The sequence below is a fragment of the Alnus glutinosa genome, chromosome 3 (assembly GCF_958979055.1).
Source record: "Alnus glutinosa chromosome 3, dhAlnGlut1.1, whole genome shotgun sequence".
NCBI classification, from domain to species: domain Eukaryota; kingdom Viridiplantae; phylum Streptophyta; class Magnoliopsida; order Fagales; family Betulaceae; genus Alnus; species Alnus glutinosa.
This window is the reverse complement of record NC_084888.1, coordinates 29,262,241-29,275,578: the sequence shown is the minus strand read 5'-3', so window position 1 is coordinate 29,275,578 and position 13,338 is coordinate 29,262,241. Positions and strand designations below refer to the sequence as shown.

Genomic DNA, 13,338 nt, shown 5'->3' with positions numbered 1-13,338 from the left:
TATGATATAAAGGCCACATAAGGGAATAATATCTTACACGTCTGGCACCGAAATTTCATCAGACGTTTAAAGACAGGCACACCCTAGCTAGCTACTAGAACAAGAATGTGATCCACTAATCTTTTGCACCATTTCTTTTATTGTCATCTCAGTGGGTATCCATTTTGGTTAAGTTGAAGATCTACTCATCATGGTTGCAAGTTGCAACCATAATGAAAAAAGAACGATTCTTTATCCCTTAACAAATCATTGCCTCTATTGAATATTTCTTGCCAAAATATCTCTTTCCACCTTCACTCAAATCTCCCTCGCACTCCCGGAACCACATTACATCGATCCCTACTCTTCTACTACTACTTTCATGAGCATGTTATGATTATGAAGCAGTGTCAAAGTAGGAAAGAGAGAGGAGGGTTCCTGTAAATGCACCATGAACTTCATAAAATCCTCGTTTCTTCTTCTCCTACTACAATATTTGGCTTTAACATCTGGTGAAACAAATTCAGGCAATCACAACCCCCCTCACCATTCTTTGATCTCCGATAAGGCTGCTCTGTTGGCATTCAAAAAGACCATAACACTCGACCCAAACTCCACCCTTGCTAACTGGGAAGAGGCTGTTGACGTCTGCAACTTCACTGGTGTGAAATGCAACAATCAATATCACCGTGTACAACAACTCTGGCTCGAAAACAACGAACTTGTAGGGCTTCTTTCACCCTACATTTCTAATCTCACCGGCCTTCATAAGCTGGTGATTGTTGGCAATCACTTGTTCGGAAACATTCCGCATGAGTTTTCGTTGCTTCGACGTCTCCGCAATCTCCGGCTTGAGGGAAACAATCTACATGGCTCAATACCAGACTCCTTTTCCCTTCTTTCAAAACTTACTCTATTGCATATTAAGCGAAACAACATAAGAGGTACACTTCCACCTTCCTTATTCTCCAACTGCACTTTGTTAAAAAACATCGACTTCTCCGAAAACATGCTGACAGGCAAAATCCCAGACGAGATTGGAAACTGTCCAGCTCTATGGAGTGTCAATCTGTACAATAACCAATTTACTGGACAACTTCCTTTCGCTTTAACTAATGCTTCACTATCCAACCTTGATGTGGAGAACAATCTTTTTTCTGGTGAACTTCCTTCAGAGATTGTATGGAAGCAGCCTACACTTCAATATCTCCATCTATCATATAATCATATGAAAGGCCATGATGGCAACACCAATCTTGATCCATTCTTCATTGCCCTTGAAAACTGCACTTCTCTAGAGGAGCTCGAACTCGCCGGCATGGGCCTCGGGGGGCGATTGCCGATCTCGGTCGGCCGACTTTCTGTCTGGCTATCAGATCTTGAACTACAGGAAAACCAAATCTTCGGATCAATTCCTCCAAATTTGGGTAATTTTTCCAACCTTTTAAGTCTGAACTTGACATCCAATCTTCTAAATGGAACCATTCCTGAAGAGATAAGTCGCTTGTCAGGATTGCAACAGCTTTTCTTATCAGACAACCTTTTCCATGGTTCAATTCCTCCAGCATTAGGCAAGCTTCCTCAACTGGGTCTGCTAGACCTATCAAACAACAAATTCTCAGGTGAAATCCCAGAAAGTTTAGGAAATTTGGCTCGACTAAATTCTCTGTTTCTGAACAACAACCTTCTGTCAGGAACAATACCTCCAACTTTAGGACAGTGCACAAATCTGTACAGGCTTGATTTATCATACAATAGATTGACAGGGAGCATCCCTCCACAATTTTCAGGTCTGCGTGAGATCAGAATTTTTATAAATCTTTCACACAATCATCTGGAAGGGCCTCTGCCAATCGAGCTTAGCAAGCTGGACAAAGTTCAAGAGATCGATGTCTCTTCCAACAAACTTACTGGAACTATTTTTCCTCAGATATCGAGCTGCATTGCGCTGATGAGGATCAACATCTCAGACAACTCTCTTGATGGGAATCTTCCAGAATCCATAGGAGAACTACGAAACCTTGAAGCCCTTGACGTTTCAGGAAACAACTTATCTGGGATGATTCCAGTAAGCCTCAATAAAACCCAGACACTCGTCTATCTAAATCTTTCCTTTAACGACTTTGAAGGGATGATTCCCAATGGTGGCATCTTCGATTCACTGACAAAGATGTCGTTCTTGGAGAATCGCCGACTCTGCAGAGCAGTTTCCGGCAGAGTTTCTGGCATTCCGATTTGCCGTCGAAAGAGACGTTGGCTTCATAAACGTGTGTTGTTGGTTATATTCTTCCTGGGTATATTCATATCAGTATTCTTATCAACAATATGTTGCGTGATCGGATTCCGGCCATTCAGAGTAATCATTCACTCTCGGAAGACTGAACCAGTCAGAAAACCGACTACCCCAGAACTAATCCACAATTTCCCAAGAATCACCCACAAAGAACTATCAGATGCGACAGGAGGATTCGATGAGCAGAGTCTGATTGGGTCAGGAAGCTATGGACGTGTCTACAGGGGAGTTCTTCCAGGCGGAACAGCCATTGCAGTGAAGGTTTTACATGTGCAATCTGGAAACTCAACGAAGAGTTTTAACAGAGAATGCCAAGTCTTGAAGAGGATCCGTCACAGGAACCTGATAAGGATTATAACAGCATGCAGTCTACCCGATTTTAAGGCTCTTGTTCTTCCTTATATGGCGAATGGGAGCTTGGATAGCTGTCTCTATACCGGTTCTTCAGATTTGAGTCTCATCCAGAGGGTGAATATTTGCAGTGACATAGCTGAAGGGATGGCGTATCTGCATCATCACTCCCCTGTCAGAGTCATACACTGTGATCTAAAGCCATGCAATGTTCTTCTCAATGATGACATGACGGCTTTAGTTTCTGACTTTGGGATAGCAAAGTTGGTCATGACTGCCGGAGGGGGAAATGGTGGAGCTGTTGAAGTGGGAAACTCTACAGCAAACATGTTATGTGGATCTATTGGATACATCGCACCAGGTACACATTTCTCCCTTGTCTTTGCATCTTAAAAAAGAAAAATTATGCTTTCATTGTTCCTTCTGCAATATCTATCTTTTATACCACTTGTTTGAAATTGATTGAAAACACAAACCTTTGTAACATTTCAGAGTATGGTTTTGGATCAAACCCATCTACAAAAGGAGATGTTTACAGCTTCGGCATTCTAGTGCTTGAGATGGTGACAAGAAAAAGACCAACAGACGACATGTTTGGAGGTGGGCTAAGCCTGCACAAATGGGTGAAGAGCCACTTCCATGGAAGGGTGGAAAGAGTGGTAGATCCTTCGTTGGTGGCAGCTTTAAGGGATCTATCCCCAGAAGTAAAGAAAATGAAGGAAGTTGCAATTGGAGAGTTAATGGAGTTGGGTATTCTTTGCACACAGGAGTCATCATCTACAAGGCCAACAATGCTTGATGCTGCCGATGATCTGGATCGCCTCAAGAGATACCTTACTGGGGACACTACAGCAACGTTCGCCTCTTCTCTTGGAATTTCATCTTCCACTTTCGATGATGACTAACACTTTCTCTGATTCTTGTACATACATTCTAATGCCATTTATTTTGTGATTTATTCCTCCAATTTCGACTTACTATCACATTAGGCAATCACATTCGTTCTAGACAATTAGAACTAGTCGTACAAATGGTTAAAGTTGAATCAAGTGAATAATCAGTCCAGTTTTTTGATACTGTAAAAGAAAAGAATATCAGTGTTTAGACATATAGAAAAGGATAATCTTAATTATTTAATCAATACTATAACAATTATATTGCTTGGGTTTCAAAGTGGCTATCCTTAAAAACGTACGACATTTGCCCCCACCAAATCACTGTATTTGGTATGCACTGGATTACAACAAATTCACCTCCAGGATACAATAATGAAGCCCGGCCAATTCGATCTATTGTTTAACTACGTGAAGTTACACCCGAATATCCTAAACGATACCGTTCTTATCAAGAGATTAGAAATATGTTTATGCAGTAAGCATATTCTAATGAGAGGGAATAGGAGATTCTATTGTTTTTGAACGATCAAATTTTGCAACTGAAGTGGGCTATTCATATATTTAATTTTTAATGTAACCTTTTTACCAACCATGACGGATGTTCTGAACAGGTACATTTTCATGAACATGTATCTTCTCGTGATGAACATCATGAAGAGGTGTCTTTACGTGAAAATGCGTCCTTTCTTGAATAATTATCTTGTTTCAAAATGAACAGTATTTACTTTTGTCTGTTTGATCCCAACGATCACTTAATTTGGACCCTTGCATCAAATTAATATTTTTTACAAAAGGCATATTGACCTTGCATGTCTGTTGGGGCTGTTGTTACTGTGTATAACAATGATCGATGAATAATATGGAATCGAAGAAATAAATTAAGAGAAAATTAAGACACAGATTTACGTGGTTTGACAATGTACTTAAGTCCACAGGAGTGCGGTTATTTTCAATAATGATTTAGGTTTACAGCATAATTTCTTTATAGCAAAACCTTACTGTACTAATAGATATGGAAAATGCCAAAATATCCTATTTGGATGCTCCGCCGGCTGTTTATGCTCAAGAGAATATGAATCACGTACTTATTCTAACAAGGGCGAATTGGATCATCAGGCTGAAGGCTGCCCCTCTTCTCCTCACTCTAGCTACTTTCCCTAATCTTTTAACTTTTTTCCAAATATCTTTTTTTTTTTTTTTCTTTTTTCATATAATGGTAGCACAGAAACTTCCAACTTGGATTGAATGTGTGGAAGATACGTACGTCTATGCCATGGATAATGACAGAAGCACAAGAGCATGTTTCTGCTCATACCATATATAAAGGAGTTGGCCATCGTACGTGTGATCCATGAAACGCACCACCAATTATTTTAGGTAAGACAAGCGTGAAACACAACTTGCTACTAATAATTATACATTAAAGTATAATTAAAGTATACTTTATTAATTATAAAGTACTAGAAAATCGGTCCCCAAAGGTAGCTCAATCGACTAGTTCGAATCTCTCTTCCCTCTCTTGTATGGACATATTAAAAAAATAAATATATAATTATACATTAAAGTACTAGAAAAAGTAACACTAACAATAGTTGCAATTTTGATGAGGTTCAAGTGATAATATTATAAGTGTGTCCATGACAATATTATAAGGTTTTAGTTTGATGACAACCGCAATTTAACGAATTCCTATTGTTTGCAAGTAGCACACTTTAAATAGGGGCGGCTCAAAGGTTAGGCAGCTAACGCGGCTTATTAAAATAACATTAAGACATGAGTAATAGCAATCTTTTAATTAATGATTAAAATAACATTAATTACCTTATAAAGGCAAACTTTAACATACTGTAAATGCCTTTTGCTACTTTTATTTTCAAGACATACAAATAAAAAAAGACGAACAATAATTCATAGTGTAATTCAAATAAAAGAAAACGTATATTACAAAATTAAAATAAATATTGTTATTTAATATTTAAATATATATATATATATATAATATTTCATTTAAATTTGTTACCTTAAGCTTCAAAATTTATCAAGTCGGCCTTGACTTTTGACATACGTTTTTTTTAACTTTTTTTTTTTTTTTTTTCCAAATATTGAAACACTAATAAAAAAAGGTATAAATAAATGATACAAGTAGACTGTTGAATACATGATGACAAAGGTATGTTTGTAGTGGTGTATGATGCAACTTCCAACTTACATGGTCACAAGCATGTCTCCTTACCAACAGATGATAAAGAAGATTGTTGAGATTATGGAAATGGTAAGGGTTAGGATAGATGGATTGGATCCACAATAATTAACTGTCCAATAGTTGTTAGGTGGGTCTCGTATATACTCTCTCATATTAACTGTTCAAGTTGTTATCAATTTGGACAGCTAATTGCCGTGGATCTCAATCCTAAGATAAATAGCTGAACACGCGCACAATGATAAGGTGATAGTGAATACCCATTTTCCATAACATAATTGGCTGCAATTACCAGATAACAAGATGAAATACAGTCACACTTGTCGAAATACTAGATCAAATGAATGCTCTTTAAAGATTGATTGGCTGGTTGATACTAAATGTCAACGAAAAGGTTTTCCAAGTGTACTTCCATCAAAATTCATTGTCAAAATCTTCATCTCATGGCTTATGTGGCTCTCTGCGCTTGGTTGATGTCAGTCTCATGTGTGAAAAATGAAAATGACACTGGAGAGTGAATATTCAAATTTACATTGGAGTGATTACTTTCAATGTTGGGTTTTGAAGGCTTGACATTGACAAAATCCACTACCTTTGTATATATCTTTTGAACATTTTCTGGAGCTTCTACATATCCTTGCATAACCACAATAATCAGACAAATGATAGAGTCACTAGAATCACAGTTGGCAATTTCCAGACCAACCATGAACTGTCGGTTGGTAGATACAAAGGGAAAACATAATGCAGAAGAATCAAGCAGAATGAAGCAATTTTTCCATTCATAAGCTGTAACAATGTGAAATTGCCCTATTCTCTAGCCACAATATGATTGATGCGGTGGCACTTCCAGAACATAGCGGTACAGGTTGAATGCACTCGCAGCCACTGTTAATTTTCCGTTGAGGCTATTTTCATGCCATTGCAAGTTCATCACAAAACTCAAAACTCTCAAGTGCTCAACATCATCACCAAATTTACCGTGAATTGCATTATCTAGCCCTACACATGTTTCACAGATAATCCCCTCTTACAGTTCAACACACAAACTTGAGTATGCATGTGACGTCCCACATCGCCTGGGTGTGGGAAAGGCCATGAGGGTCATTAGAGGGAACGCTTGTCCCAAGAGAGGGTAATTGTGACATCGCACATCGCCTATTTGTAAGAAAGGGGGTGTACTTATACAGAGCATGCTCTCTCTAAATGGTAAGAGGTCTTTTAATTTGGAGTAAAATTCAAGAACAAAATTGTGTGGGTTTGGTTCAAAGCAGGCACTTTCATATCACTTGGAGCAGGTTGTTATAATGCAAATGCAAATGTTATATACTATCCTTGCAGCTGGTTCCTTGGTGGGATTCTGTTGTTAACGTGCACAATAATGATGAATGATATCGAATAAAAAAGAGAGAGAGCAAGAGAAAATCAAGACACAGATTTACGTGGTTCGACAATATGCCTATGTCCACAAGAGTATAATTATATTTCAGTATATGATTTAGGGTTACGTCATAGTATACTTATAAGAAAACCTTAATTGTACAAACAAATATTGAAAAACTCCAAAATATCATGTACCGTACAACGGGGCCGTTGAACGCTATATTTTCAAGAATGTGTGATCCCTTAACTAAATATTGAAGTTAAATAATACTCTTAAAATGCTTATTAATCAAACTGGAGGTACATTATTTGATTCATCAAAATAATAGCAGAATTCTGCAAAAGATCAGCATATGAAGATGTATCTAAATGAAGCAAAGCCATCATTTTATATGGCTTTTCTTCTTTGGTATTCGGAGAAGTTTTTTCTATTATGTAAAAGAATTGAACTCATACGCAGCCATCAAAACTATGCCTTGAATGTCAACCGCATCTCTCATTCTCTGCTATAATCAACCATATCTCAAAAGTGGCCATCGAAATTATGCCTTCAATGTCAACTGCATCTCTCATTCTGTCCTTGAAGTACTCCCGACACATCACACAAGTTGCACATTAGACAGAACATCAAAATGTCAACTGCATCTCTCTCATTCTCTGAGTTCAAATGTCAACTCCAGCTCCCATTTTCTCTGTGCGCGCGCGCGTTAATGTCTACTGCATCTGTTTTTGTATGTGCGTCTGACACCGAAATTACGTCAGACGTTTAAAGACATGCACACCCTACCTAGCTACTAAAAGAAGAATGTGATCCACTAATCTTTTGCACCATTTCTTTTATTGTCATCTCAGTGGGTATTCATTTTGGTTAAGTTGAAGATCTACTCATCATGGTTGCAACCATGTTGAACAAAGAACGACTCTTTATCCCATAACAAATCATTGCCTCTATTGAATATTTCTTGCCAAATATCTCTTTCCACCTTCACTCAAATCTCCCTCGCACTCCCTGAACCACATGACATCGATCCCTACTCTACTACCACTACTACTTTCATGAGTTTGTTATGACTATGAAGCAGTGTCAAAGTAGGAAGGAGAGAGGAGGGTTCCAGTAAACGCACCATGATCTTCATAAAATCCTTGTTTCTTCTTCTCCTACTACAATATTTGGCTTTAACATCTGGTGAAACAAATTCAGGCCATCACAACCCCCCTCACCACTCTTTGATCTCCGATAAGGCTGCTCTGTTGGCATTCAAAAAGACCATAACACTCGATCCAAACTCCACCCTTGCTAACTGGGAAGAGGCTGTTGACGTCTGCAATTTCACTGGTGTGAAATGCAACAAACACCATCACCGTGTACAACAACTCTGGCTCGAACACAAAGAACTTGTAGGGCTTCTTTCACCCTGCATTTCTAACCTCACCGGCCTTCGTAAGCTGGTGCTTGTCGGCAATCACTTGTTTGGAAACATTCCGCCTGAGTTTTCATCGCTTCGACGTCTCCGCTATCTTCGGCTCGAGGAAAACAAACTACATGGCTCAATACCAGACTCCTTTTCCCTTCTTTCCAAACTTACTCAATTATATATTCAGCGAAACAACATAAGCGGTACACTTCCACCTTCCTTATTCTCCAACTGCACTTTGTTAGACAACATCGACTTCTCCGAAAACATGCTGACAGGCAAAATCCCAGACGAGATTGGAAACTGTCCAGCTCTGTCGATTGTCCATCTGTACAATAACCAATTTACTGGACAACTTCCTTTCGCTTTAACTAATGCTTCACTGTACGGCCTTGATGTGGGGTACAATCTTTTTTCAGGTGAACTGCCTTCAGAGATTGTAAGGAACCTGCCTACACTTGACTATCTCCATTTATCATATAATCATATGAAAAGCCATGATGGCAACACCAATCTTGACCCATTCTTCATTGCCCTTGAAAACTGCACTTCTCTAGAGGAGCTCGAACTTGCCGGCATGGGCCTCGGGGGGCGATTGCCGATCTCGGTCGGCCGACTTTCTGTCTGGCTATCAGATCTTGAACTACAGGAAAACCAAATCTTCGGATCAATTCCTCCAAATTTAGGTAATTTTTCCAACCTTTTAAGTGTGAACTTCACATCCAATCTTCTAGATGGAAACATTCCTCAAGAGATAAGCCGCTTGTCAGGATTGCAACAGCTTTTGTTATCAGACAACCTTTTCCATGGTTCAATTCCTCCAGCATTAAGCAAGCTTCCTAAACTGGATCGGCTAGACCTATCAAACAACAAATTCTCTGGTGAAATCCCAGAAAGTTTAGGAAATTTGGCTCGACTAAATTCTCTGTTTCTGAACAACAACCTTCTGTCAGGAACAATACCTCCAACTTTAGGACAGTGCACAAATCTGTACAGGCTTGATTTATCATACAATAGATTGACAGGGAGCATCCCTCCACAGTTTTCAGGTCTGCATGAGATCAGAATTTTTATAAATCTTTCGCACAATCATCTGGAAGGGCCTCTACCAATCGAGCTTAGCAAGCTGGACAAAGTTCAAGAGATCGATGTCTCTTCCAACAAACTTACTGGAACTATTTTTCCTCAGATATCCAGCTGCATTGCGCTGATGAGGATCAACATCTCAGACAACTCTCTTGATGGGAATCTTCCAGAATCCATAGGGAAACTACGAAACCTCGAAGCCCTTGACGTTTCAGGAAACAACTTATCTGGGATGATTCCAGTAAGCCTCAACAAAATCCAGACACTCGCCTATCTAAATCTTTCCTTTAACGACTTTGAAGGGATGATTCCCAATGGTGGCATCTTTGATTCACTAACAAGGATGTCGTTCTTGGAGAATCGCCGACTCTGCAGAGCAGTTTCCGGCAGAGTTTCTGGCATTCCGATTTGCCGTCCAAAGATACGTTGGCTTCATAAACGTGTGTACTTGGTTATATTCGTCCTGGGGATATTCATATCAGTATTCTTATCAACAATATGTTGCGTGATCGGATTCCGGCGATTCAGAGTAATCATTCACTCTCGGAAGACTGAACCAGTCAGAAAACCGACTATCCCTGAACTAATCCACAGTTTCCCAAGAATCACCCACAAAGAACTATCAGATGCGACAGGAGGATTCGATGAGCAGAGTCTGATTGGGTCAGGAAGTTATGGACGAGTCTACAGGGGAGTTCTTCCAGACGGAACAGCCATTGCAGTGAAAGTTTTACATGTGCAATCTGGAAACTCAACGAAGAGTTTTAACAGAGAATGCCAAGTCTTGAAGAGGATCCGTCACAGGAACCTGATTAGGATTATAACAGCATGCAGTCTACCCGATTTTAAGGCTCTTGTTCTTCCTTATATGGCAAATGGGAGCTTGGATAGCTTTCTCTATACGGGTTCTTCAGATTTGAGTCTCATCCAGAGGGTGAATATTTGCAGTGACATAGCTCAAGGGATGGCGTATCTGCATCATCACTCCCCTGTCAGAGTCATACACTGTGATCTAAAGCCATGCAATGTTCTTCTCAATGATGACATGACGGCTCTAGTTTCTGACTTTGGGATAGCAAAGTTGGTCATGACTGCTGGAGGGGGAAATGGTGGAGCTGTTGAAGTGGGAAACTCTACAGCAAACATGTTATGTGGATCTATTGGATACATCGCACCAGGTACACATTTCTCCCTTGTCTTTGCATCTTAAAAAAACATTTATGCTTCCATTGTTCCGAAGTAGACATTTTCCAGCATTTTCCTCGTACGAAAAATCAGCAATGACAACAGCAACGGCAGTGACGGCTGGCGGAGAATAACCTGCGAGAGAGAGCGAGTGCGAGAAGGAAGTCGGGTGCTGTGGGTCGAAAAGGAGAAGCTCAAACTCAAAAAATTGGTGTACAGAAATAAAAAATAAAAAATAAAACTATTTTACGTGGCTTAAACTTTAAAGGAGATTTTCTTAGTAAACCGAATATGTTTTCGGTTTGACTAAGATTTTCTGTCATACCAAACACCAAAAAATAGAGAAAACATTTTGAAGATCAAGAATTTATATTGGTTATTTCTACTGGAGCCATAGACATTTTCTAGAATTATGGTAGATTACACTTGATTTATCTTGACCAGCTGGATCCTTGTTGTGATGTTTGTCTGTACTGAAAGTTTTTCTGCAATATCTATCTTTTATACCACTTGTTTGAAATTGATTGAAAACACAAACCTTTGTAACATTTCAGAGTATGGTTTTGGATCAAATCCATCTACAAAAGGAGATGTTTACAGCTTCGGCATTCTAGTGCTTGAGATGGTGACAAGAAAAAGACCAACAGACGACATGTTTGGAGGTGGGCTAAGCCTTCACAAATGGGTGAAGAGCCACTTCCATGGAAGGGTGGAAAGAGTGGTAGATCCTTCGTTGGTGGCAGCTTTAAGGGATCTATCCCCATTAGTAAAGAAAATGAAGGAAGTTGCAATTGGAGAGTTAATCGAGTTGGGTATTCTTTGCACACAGGAGTCATCATCTACAAGGCCAACAATGCTTGATGCTGCCGATGATCTGGATCGGCTCAAGAGATACCTTACTGGGGACACTACAGCAACGTTCGCCTCTTCTCTTGGAATTTCATCTTCCACTTTCGACGATGACTAACACTTTCTCTGCTTCTTGTACTGATACATTCTAATGCCATTTATTTTGTGATTTATTTCTGCCATTTTGACTTACTCGGTTTGATTAGGTGTAAAGTGGTTTTTGTCGTAAAACATTTTTTAAAAAATATTTTTTGCCGAAAATATTTTATGGTGTTTGATACAATTACAAACACTTTTTATATTTTCATTCGATCATATTAACTTATAAAAATTAACCTTTATTCGCAATATAAAAATATTATTGTAAAATAATATTAAAAAAAAACAAGAACATCTAAAAAATTATGTTTAACTAAGATATAAACATAGACTAACAATAATCATGTATTTTATCAATTTGGATTATTTAAAAAAATATATATTTTTAAAGTGGCCAGAATCTGGCATCGTATCGCTGGAATCCGGTAACGTTGGCGGGATTCCCAAATTTACTAAGAATTTTTTGTCGAACAAAAATAACTATCCAGTTGACAATTATTTTTGTCCCACAAAATAACAAAAAATATTGAAATCATTTTTAAAAAATTATTTCACGCAGAAATAAACAGTTTATTAATGTAACCTTTTTACCGACCATGACGACTGTTCTGAACAGGTACATTTTCATGAACATGTATCTTCTCGTGATGAACATGTGCCATATATATCATGAAGAGGTGTCTTTACGTGAAAATGTGTCTTTTCGGGAATAAATATCTCGTTTCAAAATGAACAGTACTTAAATTTTATCCGTTTGATCCCAACGATCACTTAATTTGGACCCTTATATAGATTTGAATGATCAAATTAATATTTTTTACAAAAGACACATTCACCTTGCCTGTCTGTCAGGGCTGTTGTTGTACAAGGAAAATATGAAAAATTCTAAAATATTCTGTCGGGATGCTTCGCCAACTGTGTATGAGCCACTTATTCCATCATGAGCAAATTGAATGATCGGGCTGAGGCTGCCCCCTCTTCTCCTCACTCTAGCTCCTTTCCCTAATCTTTTTACTTTTTTCCAAACATCTTTTCTTTTTCTTTTTTCATATATATAACCGCAGCACAGAAACTTCCAACTTGGATCGAATGTGTGGAAGATACGTCTATGCCATGGATAATGACAGAAGCACAAGAGCATGTTTCTGCTCATGCTATATATAAAGGAGTTGGCCATCGTACGTGTGATCCATGAAACGCACCACCAATTATTTTAGGTAAGACTAGCGGGAAACACAGCTTGCTACTAATAATTATACATTAAAGTAATAGAAAAAGTAACACTTACAATAGTTGCAATTTTGATAAGGTTCAAGTGATAATATTATAAGGTTTTAGTTTGATGACAACCGCAATTTAACGAATTCTTATTGTTTGCAAGTAGCACACTTTTAATAGGGGCAGCGCTTCAAAGGTTAGGCAGCTAACGCAGCTTATTAAAATAACATTAACAAATGAGTAATAGGAATCTTTTAATTAATGATTAGGCAGATAAAGGCAATTAAACTTTAATATACTGCAAAATGCAAACACTATGAGACACTATAATATCACTTGGAGCAGACTGTTATAATGCAAATGTAAATGTTATATACTATCCTT

General features: G+C 38.4%; 2 protein-coding genes across 6 annotated transcripts; both read left to right on the top strand.

The window, feature by feature from the left end:
• Nucleotides 1–258: 258 nt before the first annotated feature.
• Nucleotides 259–3,590, top strand: LOC133864853 (putative leucine-rich repeat receptor-like serine/threonine-protein kinase At2g24130). Of its 2 annotated transcripts, XM_062301283.1 has the most exons (3): nucleotides 259–1,406; nucleotides 1,491–2,984; nucleotides 3,116–3,590. In XM_062301283.1, exons 1-3 carry the CDS (start codon nucleotides 431–433, stop codon nucleotides 3,526–3,528), a joined length of 2,883 nt encoding a protein of 960 aa, XP_062157267.1. In that variant the 5' UTR covers nucleotides 259–430; the 3' UTR covers nucleotides 3,529–3,590. The 2 variants fall into 2 exon arrangements, with proteins under 2 accessions (XP_062157267.1, XP_062157266.1); XM_062301282.1 differs by having other exon boundaries at nucleotides 259–2,984.
• A 4,392-nt stretch (nucleotides 3,591–7,982) lies between these two features.
• LOC133864641 (putative leucine-rich repeat receptor-like serine/threonine-protein kinase At2g24130) lies at nucleotides 7,983–11,810 on the top strand. Of its 4 annotated transcripts, none has more exons than XM_062301030.1 (3): nucleotides 7,986–9,203; nucleotides 9,288–10,781; nucleotides 11,343–11,810. In XM_062301030.1, the coding sequence occupies exons 1-3, from the start codon at nucleotides 8,228–8,230 to the stop codon at nucleotides 11,753–11,755; spliced, it is 2,883 nt and encodes a 960-aa protein (XP_062157014.1). In that variant the 5' UTR covers nucleotides 7,986–8,227; the 3' UTR covers nucleotides 11,756–11,810. The 4 variants fall into 4 exon arrangements, with proteins under 4 accessions (XP_062157016.1, XP_062157014.1, XP_062157015.1 ...); XM_062301031.1 differs by having other exon boundaries at nucleotides 7,987–8,720; nucleotides 8,937–10,781; XM_062301032.1 differs by lacking the exon at nucleotides 11,343–11,810 and adding an exon at nucleotides 10,903–11,336 and having other exon boundaries at nucleotides 7,983–10,781.
• The last annotated feature ends 1,528 nt before the right edge of the window (nucleotides 11,811–13,338 follow it).

Excerpts from the sequence above, each read along its gene's own strand:
- LOC133864853 (XM_062301282.1), top strand. The coding sequence starts at position 431 with ATGAACTTCATAAAATCCTCGTTTCTTCTTCTCCTACTACAATATTTG. Across the intron at positions 2,985-3,115 it reads TATTGGATACATCGCACCAG|AGTATGGTTTTGGATCAAAC; the intron begins GTACACATTTCT and ends GTAACATTTCAG.
- LOC133864641 (XM_062301029.1), top strand. The coding sequence starts at position 8,228 with ATGATCTTCATAAAATCCTTGTTTCTTCTTCTCCTACTACAATATTTG. Across the intron at positions 10,782-11,342 it reads TATTGGATACATCGCACCAG|AGTATGGTTTTGGATCAAAT; the intron begins GTACACATTTCT and ends GTAACATTTCAG.